General features: G+C 48.9%; 1 protein-coding gene across 1 annotated transcript; it reads right to left on the bottom strand.

Annotated features, from left to right (window-relative positions):
* Positions 1 to 641: 641 nt before the first annotated feature.
* TBXT (T-box transcription factor T) lies at positions 642 to 10,026 on the bottom strand. The gene is given in 10 exon segments (XM_073022706.1): positions 642 to 915; positions 3,208 to 3,337; positions 4,504 to 4,680; positions 6,708 to 6,769; positions 6,902 to 6,963; positions 7,792 to 7,926; positions 8,676 to 8,822; positions 8,824 to 8,941; positions 9,442 to 9,626; positions 9,700 to 10,026. Coding segments are annotated over 10 exon segments (1,617 nt in total).
* Between the last annotated feature and the right edge of the window lie 11,550 nt (positions 10,027 to 21,576).

Genomic DNA, 21,576 nt, shown 5'->3' with positions numbered 1-21,576 from the left:
TTTGGCAGAAAATGCTTTCTGCTGATTGTCTTTGTCTACTTTGAGAAAAGTATGAAACAGTTATAGTTTAACAACACAAGAGATTAGCTACATGTGCTCCAAATACACACATTCTAGCGGGCAGAGAAGTCACATTTTCAATTCAACTAAAACCTGCTGTCTTCAACTATGATTTTATTCTGTCCTTGACAGCTCAACTCTAACTACTTGAAAGCAACAAGGAAGAAGATTAAGAGTGTGCTTTTTATCTCACTAAAGTAGGACAGGTGGAGTTTACAAATTCTGGTGTGCCAAAGTTGCCAATACACCGTATGAGAAATAAACCAGAAAAAGTCTCTGGACCCTGGCAAACATCTTTTCACTGTGAATCAGGTTGGGCCGACTGCAGTATCTCCATAGGTGGGTTCATCTGTAAGCCACTTGGGACAGCACCGCTACTGCAGGTGTGAGCAAGGGGTGCTGGGGCTCTGGGGAAAGGCGCGGCGTGTGCTTCTCCTCTGCTTTGAAAAGGAAGTTACTGAGGCTGCATTTCCTTCCTTAACCCATGAGACTGCCACTGGGTACCTAGTAGGTCAATCCAGTCACCACTGGCTGCCACGACAAAAAGTCACTGCATCTTTCGGGACCTGGGCCTTGCTGCTTCACATGGAAGGTGGCGACACAGGTGTCCATGAGGCTATGAGGCGGCCTTGGGCTGCAGCGTCGTACTGGCTGTCCACGATGTCTGTGGCCGCGGCCGCCCCTTCGTACAGTGGGGATCCCGAGGAAGAGGGTGCCGAGACCGGATGGGTGAGGGGTGCGTAGTGCGCGGGGGAGCCCCGGAAGAACTGGGCCCCCAGCCCGTTGGACATGGCTGCTGTCTGGGAGCCTGGGGTGACGGCACCGTTGCTCACAGACCACAGGCTGGGGTACTGACTGCAACAGAAAGACACCAGTGAGCAGGGCCTGGGCAGGGGCTGCAGGCCAGCTAAGGACGGAAAAACACACCAGAAATCCCATTCGGAGTGACTGTGGAATAGGACGCTTTTTTCTTTCAAACCCGTCATTTTCTCCAGATTATTACAGGATTCACAAGCACATCCTGTCATGTATAGAAGTTACTGTCGTATCTTTTAATAAGAAACAAAATCATCAGGAAGATGACTGAAAAGGTTATTCACATATTCAGAGCTCACGGAAGAGCACTGTTAAGTTTCACTACCAAAGACTCAGACCAGGCCAGCCGCAGTGGGTGATGCCTGTAATCCCAGTACTTTGGGAGGCCAAGGTGGGTGGATCACCTGAGGTCCGGAGTTCGAGACCAGCCTAACCAACATAGTGAAACCCCATCTCTACTAAATACAAAAAAATTAGCTGGGCATGGTGGTGCATGTCTGTAATCCCAGCTACTTGGGAAGCTGAGGCAGGAGAATCGCTTGAAGCCGGGAGGCAGACGTTGCAGTGAACCGGGATTTTACCATTGCACTCCAGTCTGGGCAACAAGAGCGAAACTCCGTCAAACAAACAAACAAACAAAACAGAAAAGAAAGACTCAGACCAGTAGTTTTGCACTCTCATTCAGAATAAAACTTTTCGGATATTCTCAATCAAAAGTTACTGAGGATGGGCTTAAGTACACGTTTTTATCTAGCACACCCCACCCCCAACACTGCAGTCATTCTCACAATGAAGACCAGCCTCTCCTAACACCCTAAGCAGCAGACATTCCTTAGAGTAACTCCAGTACAGACACAGTTCCCTGCACTTCGTCCTGTTCAGTACATAGGTGTGCTAGCATGGTGCCTGGCAGCAAGAAAAGCACCTGGCAGTCAGACTAGGAAGCCGTCCCCAGTTCCTCCTTTACCTAGTTTTGTCGCATTACACTTCGCCCGAGACTACTTATAAGGCTGTGTTTCGCAACGCGTAAAATGAGGAAGGTGGAAATGACTACTAAATTCTCCAGTCTAAGCACATGGAAGTGGATAGTATTCAATTATGGTAAGATTTTATTTTGGGAAATAATCTTGTCTTTCTGTAAGTGAATAATGTCTGGTAAGTGAATAATGTCTTGTCTTGTAAGTGAATAATGAGACCTTATGTTGTATCACCACACTGTTAAACAAGTCTGAGTTAATCGAGGCAGATTATTATGCCATTTTACAGATGAAAGCTTAAGGTTCTAAGATGCCCAATTAGAGCCACACTGAGACCCTTGGGTGGGGCCCCTGTCAGCAGCTTGCAGTGTGCCGGTCATCTGATCGGGTGCAGGCTTCTGGGGCGATGCTCTTGGAGCCCATGAAAGCTTCCCTTGTTTATGCATTGTTGTTCTGTTTCTAATCACAGGCAATGTAATTCTTATTATGAAGGAACTGTTTTCTAGACAAGAATTAAGATCTCAGGCATATTTTGGTATTCTAGAAAATGAAGTGCATTGCCTTTGAGGTCAAGATCACTTAATTCCAGGCTCGCTCTGCTGCGAGCTGGTCCAGTCATTTAGTATCTTTGGCCCTCCTTCCTCCCTGGAAAATGAGGGTTGACGTCTAGCTTTGGTATTTTAGGTTTTTATATTCATCCTATGAAGAAATGTAAGACATTTACCAGCCTGCTTGATTTTTAAGCCATTCTCCCTCTGCATAATTTGCAAGTTGGTAACAAAATAGTCATCATTCTTTACCAGTTAGCCAGCACATACATTAAAGACTTAGATCCTGTCTCCGTAGAAAAGCCAACACATTTATTTCCTTAATTTAATAGCTCCTGTTGGAAAAGGTTCTGAAAATATCTCCTTAAGCTCTGCCTACTGATCCCAACAACCCTGTAGGAGACAGGCCGAGGCTGGGTTATTTTTTTTTACCACCTTCCTTTTATATGTGAGGAAACCGAGGCTCAGAGAGGCTAAGAGACTTGTCCATCACATGAACCAGTAAGTGGCAGAACCAGGATGGGGACCCTGGTTTCATTCAGGGATGGGATAGCACAGCTCCCATTCCACACCTCAGTTGTAAAGGAGCCCAGTCCTTCCAGCGAACAGACTGCAAACAGGAACTCCACAGTCATGTCACCTGTGATGCCTGGGCATAGCTGGCTAATACAGAATTCTAAATAAAGACCCAACCACCCACAGGGGCCAAGGAGAATAAGGACTAAGGGCCCATAGGAATGGGAACAGCGTGAGGTCACAGGCAGAGCTCCCAGGATGCTTTGCACCATGTCCTGGACATACATTACCTGGAGCTGGTAGGTGGGCTGGCATTGTGGCTCACGGGGAGCATGCTGGGATGGGCAGGCATTCCGAGGCTGGACCAATTGTCATGGGATTGCAGCACGGATAAACATGCAGGTGAGTTGTCAGAATAGGCTAAGGGGGGAAGGTAAGAAAGTGCAATTATAGATGGTGTCTTCCAAGAACAAGAAAGTACACTGAAATATCACCAATAACTGAAGCTACCTAACACTGAAAACAAAATGTACCTGGGACATTAACTATAGAAAAAATCCATTAGTCTTTAGTGGTTATCAGGGGCTAAGATTTATTGCCAAATGTATGTATTTGAAAGCATACCCTGGGAACCCAAGCTTTTTCCCTTATCATCATATCAGTAGATGCCCTGCAGACCTTGAATCTTACAATCACTTGACTTAGAATTACCTATATTTAAAAATAAATATATATTTACCCTGCCTTTTTTCCAGTGATTACTTCATAACAATGAGATTACTCCAGGCAAAATTAGAACTAAGACCTTCCTGCCTCGGAGTCTAGCCTCTGGTTGAACAAGTCCCAATGACTTCCTAACCCAATAAGGTCCTTTCATTTCAAATCAGCTTTAATTGCTTAATTGTTTTATGGTGTTCTTTGGCTATTTTCCTTCTTTTGGAGTCAGACAAAATTAAGTCTAGACATATACAGTGTTATAGAGAGAATGAGGCCAGGGGATCTTTATGGTCTGTCCCGGTGTTTCTAATATTGGAGCATGCATTGGAATGGCCTGGAGGGCTTTTGAAAGCACACATTGCGGGTTCCACCGAGAGCTGCTGCCTGTCAGTCTGGGGTGAGGCCTGAGACAGTGCCCACTCGCGGGTGGTGCTGAGGCTCTGGCCTGGGCACCATATTTAGGGAATCGCTCGTCTAGTCAGGAATTCTTGAGCCCAGCTGCTCGTCATTGTCACTTTAGAGAGGTTCATAAAAGACTCGAACCTGGGCTCTCCTCCTATAAGGATCAGCCATGGTTCTGTGGAGAGGCCCAGGAATCTGTCATTTTCAAAACCTGAAGCACCAGCTCTAAGGCCCATGCAAGGATGCAAGCCTCTGATCTGGGTCTCTGTGGCTGCCCTGCCAGCGGTGGCGGTGGCATAGACATAAATTGAAGGTCATCTCTTGAACTACTAAAAAACTGGGCTTGGGTGTGGGTTCCAGGAAACCGTCTCTTTTTTTTTTAGATTCTAGACCCTTGCAGAATGCCTTTCCCAAAGTGGTCTTGCGGCCACCCACCAACCCCTGGCAGAATGAGGCTTAGGACTCACTTGGAGAATTGTTCCGATGAGCATAGGGGCTGGGGTAGGGTGAGGACCGATGGCTCCTCAGGGCTGGGTACCTGTCACAGCTGTGCGTGGAGGGGAGGGAGAGGGCACCTCCGAACTGAGGATGAGGATTTGTAGGTGGACACAGGGTGCTGGTTCCAGGAAGAAGCCAGCCCCCTACTGTGAGAAAAGAGAGAGAGAGCTGAGTAACCAGCATTAGTGCTCCCTCCACCACTCCAGAGAGCAGAGCCCAGGCCATGGACTCTCCCTCCACCACTCCAGAGAGCAGAACCCAGGCCATGGACTCTCCCTCCACCACTCCAGAGAGCAGAGCCCAGGCCATGGACTCTCCCTCCACCACTCCAGAGAGCAGAGCCCAGGCCATGGACTCTCCCTCCACCACTCCAGAGAGCAGAGCCCAGGCCAGGGACTCTCCCTCCACCACTCCAGAGAGCAGAGCCCCGGCCAGGGACTTCCCACCTTCCCCTCAGGGACCCCTGATGGAGGAAGCACCCTGAGTGCCTCATACTTAAAACACAGTCCGCCTCAAGACCTCTGAGGCCATCAGCCCCACACTGACTACCACAGGTTACCCAAGGCTTCCAATCCTACCTGAATAAACCCAGGAGCCTGGCCTCAGGCAACCTAAGCTGTTTCCTCCTGAGATTCCTCTGGATTGCTTTGAGATTTACTATTCCCCAAGGCAGGTCAGCTTTCCTCCCCTGAGCATGAATACAATGTAACCATAGGCAGAGAGCAGGTGAGAGACGCTGAGAGAGGTGAGGTGGTGCTTAGACAAGGGTGCCCTCCCCTTCTCCTCCTGCCACCCACAGAGACTTGGGAGCTGCCTTCCTAGCTGGGGATAGACCCCTTTACTGCTCACGCTCCTGGTTTTGCCTCCCCCTGTTCACCCCAGGAGAATCAGAAAGTGCTTGCAAGACTCTCCTTCCTTCCTCTAAAACTACAATTTCTTCTCCACTCATCTTTTCTCCTCTGAGACTGGGAGTTTTGTTCTGTCACCCAGGCTGGAGTGCAGTGGTGTGATCTTGGCTCATTGCCATCGCTGCCTCTCAGGTTCGAGGGATCCTCGTGCTTCAGCCTCCCAAGTAGCTGGGATTACAGGCACCCAACACCACACCTGGCAATTTTTGTATTTTTAGTAGAGATGGGTTTTCACCATATTGACCAGGCTGGTCTCGAACTCCCAGACCTCAAATGATCCATCCAACTCGGCCTCCCAAAGTGCTGGGATTACAGGCATGAGCCACCATGCCCAGCATCTTCTATACTCTTTAAGCTTTGTTGTTTAGAATGAGAAAAAGCAACCCCTAGGGGGACAACAACTCTGGCTTCAATTTCCAAACTACTAACAATTCTCCAGGCAGCACTGAAAGGAAGGGTGCAGACGTGTCTCACTGCCCAGCCGGCCCTGGCCAGAGCAGTGGCTCACTCTGCTCAAGTGACTGCCCTTCTGGTTGTTCAACAGCCTAGGAAATGATGAAAAATATATTCAGAATAGAAAACACCTGTGTAAGGAGGAGTGTGCCCTGTTGATTCATCCAGCCTCTTGACCAGCCAGCGCTACCGCATTCATTATTTAACATCTCCAAGTCCCTTCCCAGGGTGGAGAGGACGGCCTAGGGTGAGACAGAGCGTTTCTCCCAACAGATGCTGCTATATAATCCTCTATCCGACTTCTGGAACTCCTAGAGGTAGCCAGACTTAAATCCAGCTCTCTCATCCTCAGAGCCACTGTTTCCACCAAAACCAGCAGGAGCTGGTGAGTCATTTGTAGAACCAAAGGGCTAAGGAAAAATTTTGTTCCTAAGTGTCACTGGAAAGATGGCTCTTCAACCATTAATGAAAACCTCAAAGAGGATGTAATGAGCTAGATTCTCCTGTTGCCCAATACAGGAGAGTGTAAACACCCAGCTAGGTCTCAATGATCCACCCCAGGCATGGTGGCAGCTGCCTGAGGGCAAAACAAAAGCACTAAGGAGAGTATCCACAGCCCCAATTAGAGCAGAGGTTAGACAGGCAACACAGTTTCAACATCACAGGGCAAAGAGCCTTGAACGACAGAAAGGTGATCTCACATTTCAGGCGCACCCAGAAACCCCCTTGTCTTCTCCATCTCCACTTCCCAGCTCTCAGCAAGTCTAGTCCGGATGACACAGAATGCCATGACAGAGTGCAACAAACCGTACATTGGGAGTACCCAGGTTGCTGGCTGTCTCCGGTTTCCTCCATCATCTCTTTGTGATCACTTCTATCGAAACAAACAAAAAAAAAGTATATCGAATTGTCAAAAAGAAGGAAATTCAGAAAAGAGGGTATGCAGCAACATCATCTTTCTGCATACTTCTTTGCCCAAGGGTATTTATAGTTAGAATTCTCTCACCTTTCCTTTGCATCAAGGAAAGCTTTTGCAAATGGATTGTACTTAATTTTAAGAGCTGTGATCTGAAAAACAAGAAATTGCATTTACTAATATATTCCCTATCAGTCAGGGAATTTAATTTGGCACCAAGAAATTGAGAAACGCCAGTACCACTTTTCAATACTCAAATATAATCAGACTTCTTTCCACATACAGTTTTCTATTTGGAACTGAAAATAGCTGAGTAATTGCAAAGAGTAGCACGTTTATGAAAAATTTTCACTGTCAATGTTCTGAGTGGGATTCACAATAAATTTAGCCTACTACTAACAATGTTCCATGTGTATAAATCAGAAATGGCTGAAAACATAAGCTGGGGCCACTCAGGAAATAGTGACCTGGAAGTTCTAGTTTTCGGTCAACACCAACAACTGGTATCCAACTAATCCCCAATTTGCAGTACTTTGGGGTTGGGCTTAGGCATAGATTTACAGGCACCTATGCAGTAGCTTGTATCTAGTTGAGTCTTCACACTGCAGAGATTTGAGGGGCTGCCCCCCTCCCACCCTTTGGGGAAGATTTCCAAGGAAAGACATGTCCCTCTCTCACTCAAATCTTGTTCTCAAGAAATTCTCACACCATTTTACCTGAATGCTTTATGGATCTTTTGATTTTGAGCATTGAGAAGTTTCTAGTTTTAAACACTTTCATGGAGAATTCAAGGGGAAAATTTTGAATGGGGACTTATTTTAAACAGTTGTCCCCTGTGCTTCCATTTCAAGTTATGGAAAATTATTTGAAGGGGCAGGAAGCCTTCCGAGCTCTCGGTGCGGTTAGCGCATCTCCCCACTCCCCCGGAATCTCCACCGGAGCAGCATACGGGGAAAGCAATTCCCCTCTGTCCTTCTCACCTCCTCGTTCTGATAAGCAGTCACCGCTATGAACTGGGTCTCAGGGAAGCAATGGCTGGTGATCATGCGCTGTGGACCCCCGACTCTCACTATGTGAATTCGAGGCTCATACTTATGCAAGGAGTTCAGCATGATCTGAGGGAGACAGATACAAGATTGGTGGCACTGAAAGTCCTGCGTTAAAACGGCAAAACATCCATTTCTCCAGGATGCAGAAAGTCCTCTGGATCCCAGGAAAGTGTCTCTACTGTTGAGGGAAGTGGGGTTCTACCACAGGGGAGGCTTCTCGGCGGTGTATATGTGCTATTCCCACAGCTTGTTTGGAAACGGGATGTGAGATGCTACACACCATTAAAAGCAATGAATGCTCATCACAAAATCCTTTCACCTGGTGGAATCAAGTACTAAGGCTTCCAGGAAGGCTATAGACATTTTAAAAGCCTGGGCTTGTTTGCAACTTGCCTAACCTGGGGTCTTCCAGGAACAATCCCGACTAAAGAAATGTTCTTTAGAAAAGCACGACTTTACAAGTTTGTTCAGACTCCACGCAGTAAGTACTGTGGCGCATGTTTAAATTTAAATGCGACTTTGCCATCAAGGCTGATATCTTTTCCACCCCTAGGAGAGTTTAGGACTAGACACAGAAGTTCCCCCAAAGCTCCAGACCTTCAAAGGGGAGTGCTCCCGCTCCCCATTCGCCAGGCGTGGATGTTATCAGCTTAGTATAAACAGCACTAAAGGCCTTATTAGAGAAGGCCGTGGCAGTTTCTCCAGGGCAGACGTCACCTCCCGTTCAAGCAGCGTCCCTTCCCACAACTCCTGAGAAGCAGCACAGAGCGGACCCCCCTCGTTCGTCCCAGACCTGGCGGGCTCCGCACACCTACCTGGCCCCCTCCGTTGAGCTTGTTGGTGAGCTTGACTTTGCTGAAGGAGACGGGAGCCTTCATCCAGTGGGCCCCAAAGTTGGGCGAGTCGGGGTGGATGTAGACGCAGCTGGGCGCCTGCGGCTCCGGCTTGCCCCCGGGCACCCACCTCCCCGTTCACGTACTTCCAGCGGTGGTTGTCGGCCGCCACGAAGTCCAGCAGGAAGGAGTACATGGCGTTGGGGTCCAGGCCAGACACGTTCACCTTCAGCACCGGGAACATCCGCCTGGAAAACACCGGGCGGGCGCAGGAGGACCCCGACACTGACCGGGTAGGCCAGAGGCAGAAACTGGGCACAGAGGCCTCTGTTATTTCGGGGCTCGGAGGAGCCCCCTGGGGAACGTCCAAGGGTGACGCCCAAGCTCCCCTTTCCCCGAGCCCTACCAGGTCCGGGTGGCCTCCCCACCATCTCCACGGCCTCAGGAGGCAAGGGCGGAGAGGACCTGGCAAAGGGTTTCAATGCTGGAGACCACAACCGAAGGGGACAGGCGGATGCCTTCGAGGTCGGGACCCTGGGGTGCGCGTTCCTCCTCCCCAAGCTTCCGCGGAGAAAACCCCAAAAGAGGGGCTTGCAGAAATGCACTCCAGGGAGTTAACCAGAGCGGGAGCAAACACAAAGCCCTCTTCCAGGAGAAAAAGAGTTCGACCTCCAGGAACTTGCCAGGCCCCCCAGGCTGCCCAGGCGCTGAAGAGCGCGGTGCACGCGGGCTCCGGACGCGCACCCACCTGCCATTCTTGGTCACGATCATCTCGTTGGTGAGCTCCTTGAAGCGCAGCCACAGCTCGCTCTCCTCCAGGCCCACGCGCAGTTCGCGCTCCGTGGGGTCGCCCTTCTCGCTGCCCGCCTGCAGCTCGCTCTCCACGGCGTTCAGCAGGTGGTCCACTCGGTTACTGCAGGCTCTTTCCCCGCGCTCTCGGTGTCGGGGGAGTTCATCCTCCTGTCCGGCTCCCCTCCCCGCCGTCCCCGAAGCCCAGACTCTCTACCTGAAAGCCACCTTCCCCCTTCTTGGCTGCCGCCCTTCCGAGAAAAGGGCCCCTCGGGCGGAGACCTGTGACGGCTCCCGGGTCCCAACACAGACCCGGGAGGATGGCGCGGACCAAGACGTTGGGGGAGGGGACAGGGGCAGAGGGGTGGGGAGAGGTTATTCCACTTGAACTCCCCAAGGCTCTACTACAGTAGGTCTCTGGGGACCGAAATTCAGTGCCCTCCCCATAAATAGAGTCGCGGCGGCAGCGATGGGGGGGCTCGGCGGATTGGGCCGCGCACGCTTTGAAGTGCCGGGTAGCCGCCCATTGGCCGAGAGCGGCCATATCAGACCCGGCCGGGCGGGTCTGGGAGGCCGGGGGCCAACAATGGGCTCCCGCACGCCTGTTTCATGTAAATCCTGGGCCCCAGCCCTCCGAGCCCCGGCCCAGCCCCTACACCCCCGCCCTTCCCCAAATGTTTGCACCTCCATCAAAGCGGCGGGGCAAGCCGGGAGGAAGGTGAGCTGGACGCCCCGGCCCGCCCCAGCCCACACTTCCGCGAGGGGCGGCCCGGCCGCCTGCGATGCTCCCCGATTCCCGCGCGCGAGATCCTGCTTGCTTTTCCAGCGCGCCCGGATCCCGCAGCTGCTCCAGCTTGTAACGTCCGCGCGGCCTCACCTGTCCCCGCTCCAGGCGCGCCTCCCTCCCCTCCCAGGCACTAGCGCACTCGGCGGGGCTTTGGGATGCGCCGCGCTCGTCTCGCCCCGGTAGTGCCGGTCTCGCGCCTCCGATGCCTCAACTCTCCAGTCTGGCAGTTTCCGGTGCACCTGTCCCCACACGTCCCTCGCTCACGGAGCCCCAGGCGGCGTCACGAACACCCAGGATCGTGGATCAGCCCGCCCCGGCGTCGGGTGTCCCCGCGGCTCTCACCATCTGGAAAAGGAAGCTCCGCGCGCAGAGAGGGAAATGGATGGAAATAAGCATAAGCAAAACGACCCCTTCTGGGAAGTGTCCTCCTCGCTCCCTTATAAAAACAGGACTTGATGCCGAGGTCTGCGCGCGCACCGAGTGTGCCCAGGCGTGTGCATGGTTTCTGCTGTGTCATTGCTTTCGCAGAAGGTGGGAGAGGGTCGGGGCTAGCGGGGTGGTCCCTGACAAGCGGGACTCGGGGCGCTTTCCGCGCCCGGCCCAGCGCCAAGCGGTGTCAGCAGCGGTTGTTTTATTACCTTTCGGTGAGAACTTACGCGAGGAGAGCGAAGGAGAGGTGACAATGAGCAGGAAATAGTTCAGTGGGGTCCCTTTAAACAGTAACATTCCTCCTAAAACGGGAGCCCAGGAAGGGGGAAGGAGGCAGAAGCTCCCGCTTCCAAGGCCTGGCTTTGCGCTTCTGCACACCTCGCCATTCGCTGGACGAGGGCCTGGGGTAGCAGCCTCAGTTTCCCTGTCTCCTGGGCGGGCACCTCAGCCCCAGCCCCTCTGGAGAAAGCCGGCGCATCGGGTGGGGCAGCGGGTTCAGAGGAGTCTTGAGCCCAGCAAGGAAGCTTTCCCGCGGACATGGTATCTGCGCCGCGCACTAAGTCCCACTGCCCAGCCCGGCTCGTTCCGGGGTCGGAATTGCTGGGGAAGCCGCCGGAGGGATCCCCGCCCGGGACTGGAGGGATCAACCCGCCTAGCGGTGTGCGGAGGGTTCCCAGGAGCCAGTCCCGGGAGAGGGTGCCTGCCGCCCCGGGGGGACACGGCTCCTTCAAGCCCTTCTCCAACTTAGACTGATGAGTCAGGAAGCCGGGACGGCTTGTCCCGGTCCGCATTTCTCAGGGTCTTTTGTTGTCTGGGATGCACGGATATTCCCAGGGGGCTGACCCAAGAGGGGAAGCTTCCTTCTGGAAAGAGGCACCAAAAGGACCTCATTTGCTCCTGACGCCGGACCCTCCTAACACGCCTTCATTGGCCCATCGGGCCCTGGGCTTTGGCGGAGAGCGTGGTGCGTGTCACTCTCCTTACTCTGGGTATTAAAATGTCTAAGAGGTCATCGCTTTGGCCCAAGGCCTCCGAAGGATAGGATAAAAGGGAAAAGTGGAGAGGAGGTGAAGGAGGAACGAGGGTGGGTCCCAGGCAATTGAGGGCCTCGGGACCTCAGGCACGAGAGCGAAACCTCTTCTGCCGCTTCAAGGCAAAGGAGTCCCGAAGGCCGAATCCTTCTCTGCGCTCGGACGGCGTCGCGGCCGCTTTTCCCACAGTCGGGAAGCGCCAAAGAAGACTGGAGGATTTAACAGATCCCTCTAAAACTGTTCCGAACAGGAGGGGCACGGCCAAATAAGAATACAACTTCAGCAGGAAAGAATGTTCCGTTTCTAACATGCCTAATAAAATTTCTCCTTTCCAGAGAGAATGTCCGAAGCGTTGAAGAGTACGACCCAGGAATTGAACCACCCAAGTCGGGGGAGGTAGAGGTTGGAAGTCACCGACTTTGGCCAGCACTTGTGTAGTGTCACCTGTCTTCGCTTTCTAACGATTCTTTTTCCTCCCCTTTCTGTGGCTGATTTTCTGATCTTTGTTCCTCAGTTCCCAGGACCAGGCCCACTCCCTCCGCCTTTTCAGCGAAGGCTGCAGTGCATGACAGTTTACAGCCAAAAACTTCCTCCAGCCCGGCTATAAAGAATTCCCAGTTAATAACAATGCGCTTCCTTGGGAGGAAAGAAGGGCAGAGGCACCGCCAGCTGTTTCGCTCCCAGGGTTTATCTCTTCTTGGGAAGCCCAGCCATTCAGAGAAAAACAGGACAAAGCGTTATGGCTGGGCCTCAGGATACAACTGTCCCACCGAAAACATGCTTGAAACATTTTATAAGAAAACACACACACACACACCCCACTCGACTCCCAGAGAGGCAGTTTTCCTGGGCCCAATCCCTTCTGAAAAAGCGAAGCCATTTATCTTTAGGAGCAGGCAACAGTGAAGCTCTAACTCGCGCGACTCTTACCCCATACTCTAGTCCCTTTCTTTCTGCAAGAAAAAAATGAATTTCTTTCCTGATTATATGTGCACTCCGTGTAGAAATATTATATATGTATCTGTCTTCATATACATGTAAAACACTTACCCTTAGTATCTGTGGGGGATTGGTTCCAGGACCTACAAAGATGGCAGAATCCAGGGATGCCATAGTTCCTTGGCGTGGTATTTGCATGTAACCTAAGGACTTCCTCCATGAACTGTAAATCACTTCCGGATTATTTATAATACCTAATACAATGTAAGCGCTATTCAAATAGTAGTCATACTGTATTTTTTTTATTTTGTGTAATTTTTCTTCTTTAATTATTGGGGAGAGGGAGTTTGGAATGTTTTCTATCAATTCAATCAACTACAGATATGGAGCCTGTAGTTATGGAGGGCTGGCTGTATGTTTGTATCTCTCTATGTATATAAATGCTAACCTCAAGCGCTAAACAATGTTCATATTTTGGGGTGTGTTCCTCATCTTTTTTCCATTTTGTTCTTCTCTTGAGCTCCTCTCACACTGACTAAGCGGACTGAACGCAAACATTCACAAGTTCTACGTTAGAGATAACAGCCGTGTCTCATGGCCAATAATTCTGCCACCAATTGGTTTATTTGCCTCTCCCATTAAAAGAAACCCAATGGCTTTTGTTATTGCTTTCAAAGGTGTGTAACATAATTCTTTAGACCTTTACCACTGAAAAATTTTAAAAGCCCAGTGGGTTGTTTGGGGTGGTTGTAGTTTTGTGGGAAAGAACAGAGACTTGGTTTTTTAAAGTCTTCCTCTCAGGACAAGGATCCTACCCTGTGCACAGCCGGCCCCTCCCTGCTGCTCTGGAGAGAGGGCTTGGTGAGGTGCTCCCTGATCTGCAGGGAGGCTGTGGCCATGCTGGGTGGACGCAGGAATGACTATCAGCCTCAGGCTACGTCTCAGAACCAGATCCCATCCAAGCTATTTTTTTTTGGAGTCAGTGGGCTTTGTCACACATGACAGTGTGTGGTTGTTTTAAGTGACAGGAGTTCACACATTAACAACAAACCAACCTGCCCAGTTGAATGTTTGGGAATGTGACAATCCCAAACATTTCTCCTTAAAACTCCAGTGCTTCAGCTCCGTCTCTTTGGAATTCAAGGTTCCAGAGGAGAAATCTGTGGGCTGCTGGCTTGTGATCTCTTCCTCGATAGAGAAGGGTAGCTTGAGTTTTTCTGCCCGGATACTTAATCTTTTCAATTCCTTGTGGATAAGTTTCTTGGTGATATGTTTCAGTGGGAATCTGCCTTTACTGATTTTGCTTGGCACGCGGGGAAAGCCCTTTCCAACTCAACAAGTCTCTTTAGTTCTAATTGGTATGATAGTGAGTACTGTTTCCACTTCAGGGGTTATCTGTACTTCCGAATCTGAGGATCCTTGCCTATTCTCCCGCCTCCTCCCCCGGTGTTGTTTCGGCTCTTAGATCTTTCTGCATATATTAAATGGCTTGTGAAATGTTTTTTCCACACCACTCTGTCAATTCGCCTCCATGTCACTTTTGGTTTTTACTGCCTCCAATGCAGATTTTATTTCTCTGTTGTAGCCTCAGTTTTCTGGTAATCCTTATTTCCTCGGCGTCCCTTGTCATCTTATTCCATTGTCTTCTAGAGCAGCCTTTTTGCTTCTTGATGTCCTGTTTCTGTTTCTTAGAGGTCATGATTCTCTGCATCTTCTGGTACTCATGGTTTATTTTTTCCCAAGGCTGCTTTTCCTCTGTGTCTTCTGAATAATCGCTTTCCCCGCTTCCCTTTCAGCCCTTTCTGGGAGTCTCCACAGTCTTTTCTTTTCCTTCCTCCTCCTCTTATATAGGGGTGACTGCCCAGCATGCCTCCCGCAGGGCTGCACTCTCAGGCGCCCTGGATGGATGCCTCTTTCACAGCCACATTTGGAAGAAAGAGGTGTGGAGCCTGCCTTATTCACAGTGAAACCAACCCCTGACTCATGATAGGGACGCAGCAGGCCTTCACTGAGTGGCTGTGTTGGCAACATGGAAATGCAGTAGCAAGTCTATCTAAGAAGAAGCAGTAGCACTGTACTCAGATCCACTGGACATACGCTACTGAGCACTTTCATCAAGAACAAAACATCAGTCCTTCACATTTACTAAAATGCAAGATGCCTCTGAAACTCCAAGGGTCTTTCTCTAGTAACCCGCTCATGGATTCAAATAGTCAGGTGTTTTGGAGAGACTAAAGGAAGGGTTTTCTGTGAAAATTGTGTATTAAATGAGACCTTAAGAATTACTACGAGTGAGCTATTCCAAGGGGAGCTTGAAGATGAGAAGGCAGGAACATGCCTGCAGGCTGAAAATGACTCCAGTAATCATGACTGGGGACCCCATGCAATCGTTTAATTCATATTTATATACCTATGTATGTCATACTACTGGAAACTTTCTTTCTCCCTCCTCTACAACTAATTTTGAAAAATCCTACTTTGGCCCTGAATAAAGTACGAAGCGCCCCACAAATTATCTGGCAGAAAAGAATGTTGGAAATAAATGCGGGTAGATGTACACACACACATACTCCGGCTGGACCAGCTCCAACTTCCATAATCACCATTTAGCAGGAAAGGCTGACATGATGTCCCTAATCAGAACATGCTGTGATCACTGTTTTGAAGGGATCCGCAGGGCAGGCAGGCTCTGAGCCCTGCACCAGGGCCTGTCACTTGCCGGAGGAAGCAGGGGTGGGAGAAACCAGCAGGAGCTCCCCAGAGGCCACTGGCAAGAGGAGAGGGGTGGGGCTTGGCCCCAGAGTGGAGGGAGGTAGCTCTTACTGTTGAAGAACAAGGGATACTCGGGAAGGCCCAGTGGAGCTGCAGGACCCACAGAGCCCCTGGGCACCTGAGGAAGGAGAACCTACAAGGTTTATAAAGTGTACGAATCTGGAGCAAACTTGAGATCAACAAACTGAGAGAAGACAGTCTAATTTGAATGACAGTAGAGACTCAAAAGTCACCATCGCCTATTTAATAAGAACAAGTGGGATGTCACGGCAGGAGGGGTGAAGCCTGGCAGGAAATGTTAGGTGAGACCAAGTGCTGAGTATGTGGTGAGGGAACATAAACTAGGAGGAGATGAGATCAAACGGGGGCGGAAATGGATGGGATTGCAATACCCTCAACGGAACCGGCAGGAAGAACTCTAGAAGAGACTTGCAATAATTCTGGAAATGGAGCACTTTTAGAGGGTTCCTATAGAAATTCCCATCAATACTGTAGGCAAAGACAATGAACCAAAAAAAAAAGTGACTGAATTATAAGAATACTCTGAAAGGACTGTTGAAGGCTAGTGGAAGAACGGAAGACAGGCCAGAACAGAGCTCAAACCTGCAGAAAGGCTTGTCAGTGGCGGGAGAGAGGGGAGGAGGCTGCATTCGGGAGGTAATGGGAGGACCAGGGTGAGAGACAGAAGCCCGGAGGGAAGCTAGGGCTGAGGCTGCCATGGGGGCGGGGAGTAAAGGGCTGTCCTCCCTACAGATCAAGTACTAGACTGATAGTAAAAATGGGACAAAGGGGAAGGACTTAGCACACCTGTGAGAACAGATTCAGAATCAGTGGTTCCCACCACAGGGACTTCGGCTGAAAAGACACCTCGGAGGAGAAAAGCCCATTTGGAAATTAGAATGAGCACATTCTACGTCGTACACTCACAGCTCCAAGGTGACAACCTGTCCCAGCCCCAGAACCCTAGAAGGAGCTGACATTCACTGGTGCCTATTGTGTGTGAGGAACTGTGCATACATTACCATTTAGACATTGATGGGAGGTAGTATTCTCTCTTGTATATATAAGGCAACTCAGAGAAAAGAGTAAAAAAAATTGAGTGGCATTTTGATTTCTGATTTGTCTTATTAACCACAGGTTGCTTCCATTAGACTAGGTTAAATATGTGAGTAGAAGCAAAGTATGTGAAAAATAGAAAGAAGTTTTTTTCTTTCACCCACCATATTCATACAACCACATATGAAAGGAATCTGGTGTGCTTGCACTCGAGTGTGTGTGCCAGTGTGTTTGCACTTGAGTGTGAGTGTGTGTGCGCTTGCACTCGAGTGTGTGTGAGTGTGCTTGCACTCGAGTGTGAGTGTGTATGTGTGTGCTTGCACTCGAGTGTGAGTGTGTGTGGGTGTAAGTGTGCTTGCACTTGAGTGTGTGAGTGTGCTGGCACTTGAGTGTGAGTGTGAGTGTGTGGGTGTGAGTGTGCTTGCACTCGAGTGTGAGTGTGTGAGTGTGCTTGCACTCGAGTGTGAGTGTGTGTATGTGTGTGTGCTTGCACTCGAGTGTGTGTGTTTGGAAAAGAGAGGTGGTGAGGAAACTAGTTGACTTTACTTTTGAAATCTAAAAAAAGTTTAGTAATCTGAAAGGCAATAATAGGAGCCGGGGGAAGAAAATCCCACCACGTAAATAACTTCCAATCCAGGCTGAGATGCTGAACTATAACCACAGATGTGGACACTAGAGAGAAAAACAGAGGCCAAACCATGCTTAAGCCTAAACACATTATCCTGAGTTTCCAAAGAACCCTGTGAAGTCAGTACTGTTAACTCCCTCCTTAAAAAAGGTCATAATACAAGGAAATGTACATCAGAGAGGTGAACAAGTTTGCCCAAGGTTACAGTTAGTGTGTAACTAGAATTCCAAATTATGCTAATGAACTGTGATAATTCCAAAACAAGAATAGGAAGACAAGGATTAACTCCTTGTGTGATTGCATGAGTGTCAGCTCATGTATGACGTTCAAACATGTTTGACTTCAGGAGCTGGCTTTAAAAAGAAACCTGAATCACGGTTATCACTACAGTGCTTCATTTGAGTGTTAGAGGGATTAAGATGAGAGGCAATGAAAGGAGAGCAGGGGGGTGCCTCAGGAACTTTGTGCAGTGCTGCCTGGACAGGTTTGAATGCACAGCACATATTTTCACGTATTTCTCATGTTTGTGGGAAAGCAAAATTGTGTTAAGATGACCAAACCTAATTGAAACCTTGAAACCTAAAAATGTGAGAATTTTATCATTACAACAGGAAATACATGTAGTGAAACAGTTGGCTAGTTGGCTAGAGTACAGGACTAAAGATCAGGTAAACCGTGGTCTTAAAATGTGAAAATCATGCGGTATCTTTAGTCCAAGTTTCTTTCACAATTTAAAAGGTGGGAGTGTTGGCTTCATACAAAGGTTTGTGAAGTTTAAAAAATTAGTTCTGGGTATTGTTTTCCGCTATATCCTGAAGTGAGGAATGGTCCTTCTTAAAATACATTGGTTCACTGCCTGCCTGGCATAAGACCACAGAGTTATTTTTTGAGTCTTTTAGAAGAAGGTGCTTCAATTAACAGACCTGCAGAAGATGGAGGTCTTTAGTATCTTCTTCACCCTCAAAGTGTGCTTCTGGGAACACCTTCCCTGAGAAAGACAGAACACGTGCACTGAATGATGAGTGCTCAGCTATTTCCACCATCCTTAGCCTCGAAAGCTATGCCCGATCTATGAATTTTTTTTTTTTTTTTTTTTTTTTTTTTCAGACCACGTCTCACTTTGCTGCTGAGGCTGGAGTGCAGTAGCCCAGTCATAGCTCACTGCAGCCTCAGCCTCCGGGACTCAAGCAAACCTCCTGACTCAGCTTCCCAAGTTGCTGGGACCGCAGGTGCATGCCACTATATCTGGCTAATTTTTAATTTTTTTGTAGAGACAGGCTCTAGCTATGTTGCCCAGGCTTGAGCTCATGGGCTCAAGTGATCCTCCTGCCTTGGCCTCTCAAAGTGCTGGGATGATTACAGGTGTGAACCACCTTGCCCAAGCAAGAAAATTCTTTATAAGCATTTTGGCTTTCCTCTCCATTTGTTCTTTTTTTTTTTTTTTTTTTTTTTTGAGACGGAGTCTCGCTCTGTCGCCCAGGCTGGAGTGCAGTGGCCGGATCTTTGCTCACTGCAAGCTCCACCTCCCAGGTTTACGCCATTCTCCTGCCTCAGCCTCCTGAGTAGCTGGGACTACAGGCACCCGCCACCTCGCCCGGCTAGTTTTTTGTATTTTTTAGTAGAGACGGGGTTTCACCGTGTTAGCCACGATGGTCTCGATCTCCTGACCTCGTGATCCGCCCGTCTCGACCTGCCAAAGTGCTGGGATTACAGGCTTGAGCCACCGCGCCTGGCCTCATTTGTTCTTTCACTATAAATAGGTTTGACAAATTTTCTGTGTTCTTTGGAAACAGTAATGTATGTATATCTCTCTGGGAGTTCAAAATATTGTTTAAGGATTATATTCTACTTATGCTATTTTCTTTTCTTAAGTCTTTTCTTGTCTTCTGGTCAGATGGGGAAGAGGAAAAGTGGCAACCTTTTCTTTTTAAAAAAATGCATGCCTATGACAGCAGTAATCCACCAGGTATCACAGTAGACATTTACTCATTGCCAATGGAATGGAAGAATACACGACTAAATTTTTAGCAACTCCTAGCTCCGTCCCCATAGCTCATTAACTTTTTAATTTTCCCAAGTGCCCTTGCAATTGAGTCCACAGGAATATGTAATATTGAAGATTGCAATTCGATTTTTGATGTGATTTGATGCAGGAGGGGATTTATTCTGGCTGCTGTGTTGAGAACGACAGGGACATGATTGGAGGTAGGAAACCTAACTGAGCCACTGCAGCGATTAGAGTAAGACACATCATCTCCTTGGCCCAGTGAGGTAGGCAGGGAGAAGCGGTTGAACCCTAGGTAAACTTCGAAGGTAGAGTCCACAGGATTTGCTGGACAGGTTGAATGTGGAAGGTTGAGAGACACACCCACATGGAGGGGCCCATTAGGCCGTGGGATCTCCTGGCACTCAGGGTTGAGGTCCGAGCTGGTGATACATCCAGGAGTTGGCAGGACACGGATGGTATGGAGTCATGGAACTGGGTGAGCTCAGCAGCAGAGGGCTCACGCCTGCATTTCCAGTCACAGGTCTCATGTGAGCCTACAGAGCTTTCAAGGTTGTCCAAAAAGCACACGTTGGCCTTCTTTAGAAACAAGGATCATAGGGCCGGGCGCGGTGGTTCATGCCTATAATCCTAGCACTTTGGGAGGCCAAGGCAGGTGGATCACGAGGTAAGGCATTCGAGATCAGCCTGGTTAACACGGTGAAACCCCGTCTCTACTAAAAATACAAAAATTAGCCAGGTGTGGTGGTTCGTACTTGTAATCCCAGCTACTCAGGAAGCTGAGGCAGGAGAATCACTTGAACCCGGGAGGTGGAGGTTGTAGTGAGCCGAGATCATGCCACTGCACTCCAGCCTGGGCAACAGAGTGAAACTCAAAAATAAAACGTAATTTAAAAAATTAAATTAAAAGAAATAAGGATCATAAACCTGGGAGCCAGAATTTCCTCCTGTGGGAATCTAGAGCCTTGACTGGTCATCACCAGGTAATAGCACTGGAGGTAAACCAGGGAGATGTAACTCAGATCCTCAAGGAAGGCAGAGTAGGTGGAGGGAAAGCTGGAAGGGCCTGGGTTCCAAGGGTGTTAAGAAAATTATCCCAGTCATCAAGGACTTTCTCAGCCTTCTCATGCGGTGATCTGATGGCTCGCTTAGAGCTGAGGAAACCAAGGCGCTGGCTGCTTCTCCTCTTCCCATGTTACCAGGGAATGAAATGTAACCCACAGCGTGTCTGGCCAGTTGGAAACTTGGGACCTGCTCTTTCCTCTCCTGGATCTATTGAGAAGAGACCAGAACTTATCTAAAAGGGGCAGGTTTTAAAGTTGAAGTTTGTGGCTCAAATATCATTAAAACTTTATTTGCTTACAAAGAAAATACGTTTCTGTGCATAGCATTTTGTAATAAACCCAACACAGCCAAGCTTTCCTCTAGCTTTTACATTGCACTAGATGAAGTTATTGACTTGCATTTTGGTACAAAGTTTATATATTTTTGTTTTGGTTTTGGTAAACATTTATAGTTGAATTCACCTGAGTTAGATGCTCTATGACTCTTATTACTATAATAAGCCATCATTTTTGGACAATAGTCTCACATTTTCTTGGTGGAGAGTACTCAAATTTAGAGATTAGACTGAAATTAACAGTGGTCTGAATTAATAGATATTTACCAGTTATTAACAGTTAACAATTATTAGAGGCATCTTGTCTTTTCAGAAATCCTTTGTTCCCCCTTTCTTAACCAAAATGACTTTCGCCCCAACCTGTTGATTCTAACTGGACAGTCAAGGCGGTCTTGCTACCCAAGTCTTTATCTGAGATCAACATTGTGTAGGGAAGTCGAAGTCTTCATAAAATTAAATTAGTCTTTAATTAACTGACTACTTATTAGTGCCTACTCATCCAATCTCCCTTACCCAAAACTAATGTCCGTCCTCCCCATCCCACCCATGGCACCTCTTCCCACACTGTGTGATGGCGCCATTATGTGGGTCCCCCCTCAACTGATTGTCATACACGTAACATATTAGACATGTTATTTGAAAACTAAAAACATATTTGTATGCTCTTAAAGGAGTTTGTTTAAGAAATAAGGCAAATGAGTAACTGGCCTCACCATTCTCTTCCCATGCTAGAAGGGAGTGCGCATGGCACTGTGACTGAGGACGCGGTTACTGAAAGCGGGGCTGTGACAGGCTCCTGGGAAGTGAACTTTGATGCAAAGGTAGTCTTCCAGTTCACCTCCAGGAAAGCTGTCACAGAGCTCACAAAACAGAATAGCTCACCAGCCAAATTAAGATCCTCAAATCACAAAGTTTAATGTATTCATTTAAACCACACGGTGAGCAGCAAAGGAACAGAGGCAGGGCCGGTCAGCACACCTGCGTGGAAGGTCCTCACTTCCTCATTTCTGCACCATCCGCACTTTCTGGCTGTCTGCTGCACTGGCTT

This window comes from Chlorocebus sabaeus, chromosome 13, assembly GCF_047675955.1.
Source record: "Chlorocebus sabaeus isolate Y175 chromosome 13, mChlSab1.0.hap1, whole genome shotgun sequence".
Classification (NCBI taxonomy): Eukaryota; Metazoa; Chordata; class Mammalia; order Primates; family Cercopithecidae; genus Chlorocebus; species Chlorocebus sabaeus.
Note: the sequence above shows the minus strand (reverse complement) of the source record. Positions and strands in the feature narration are given on the sequence as shown.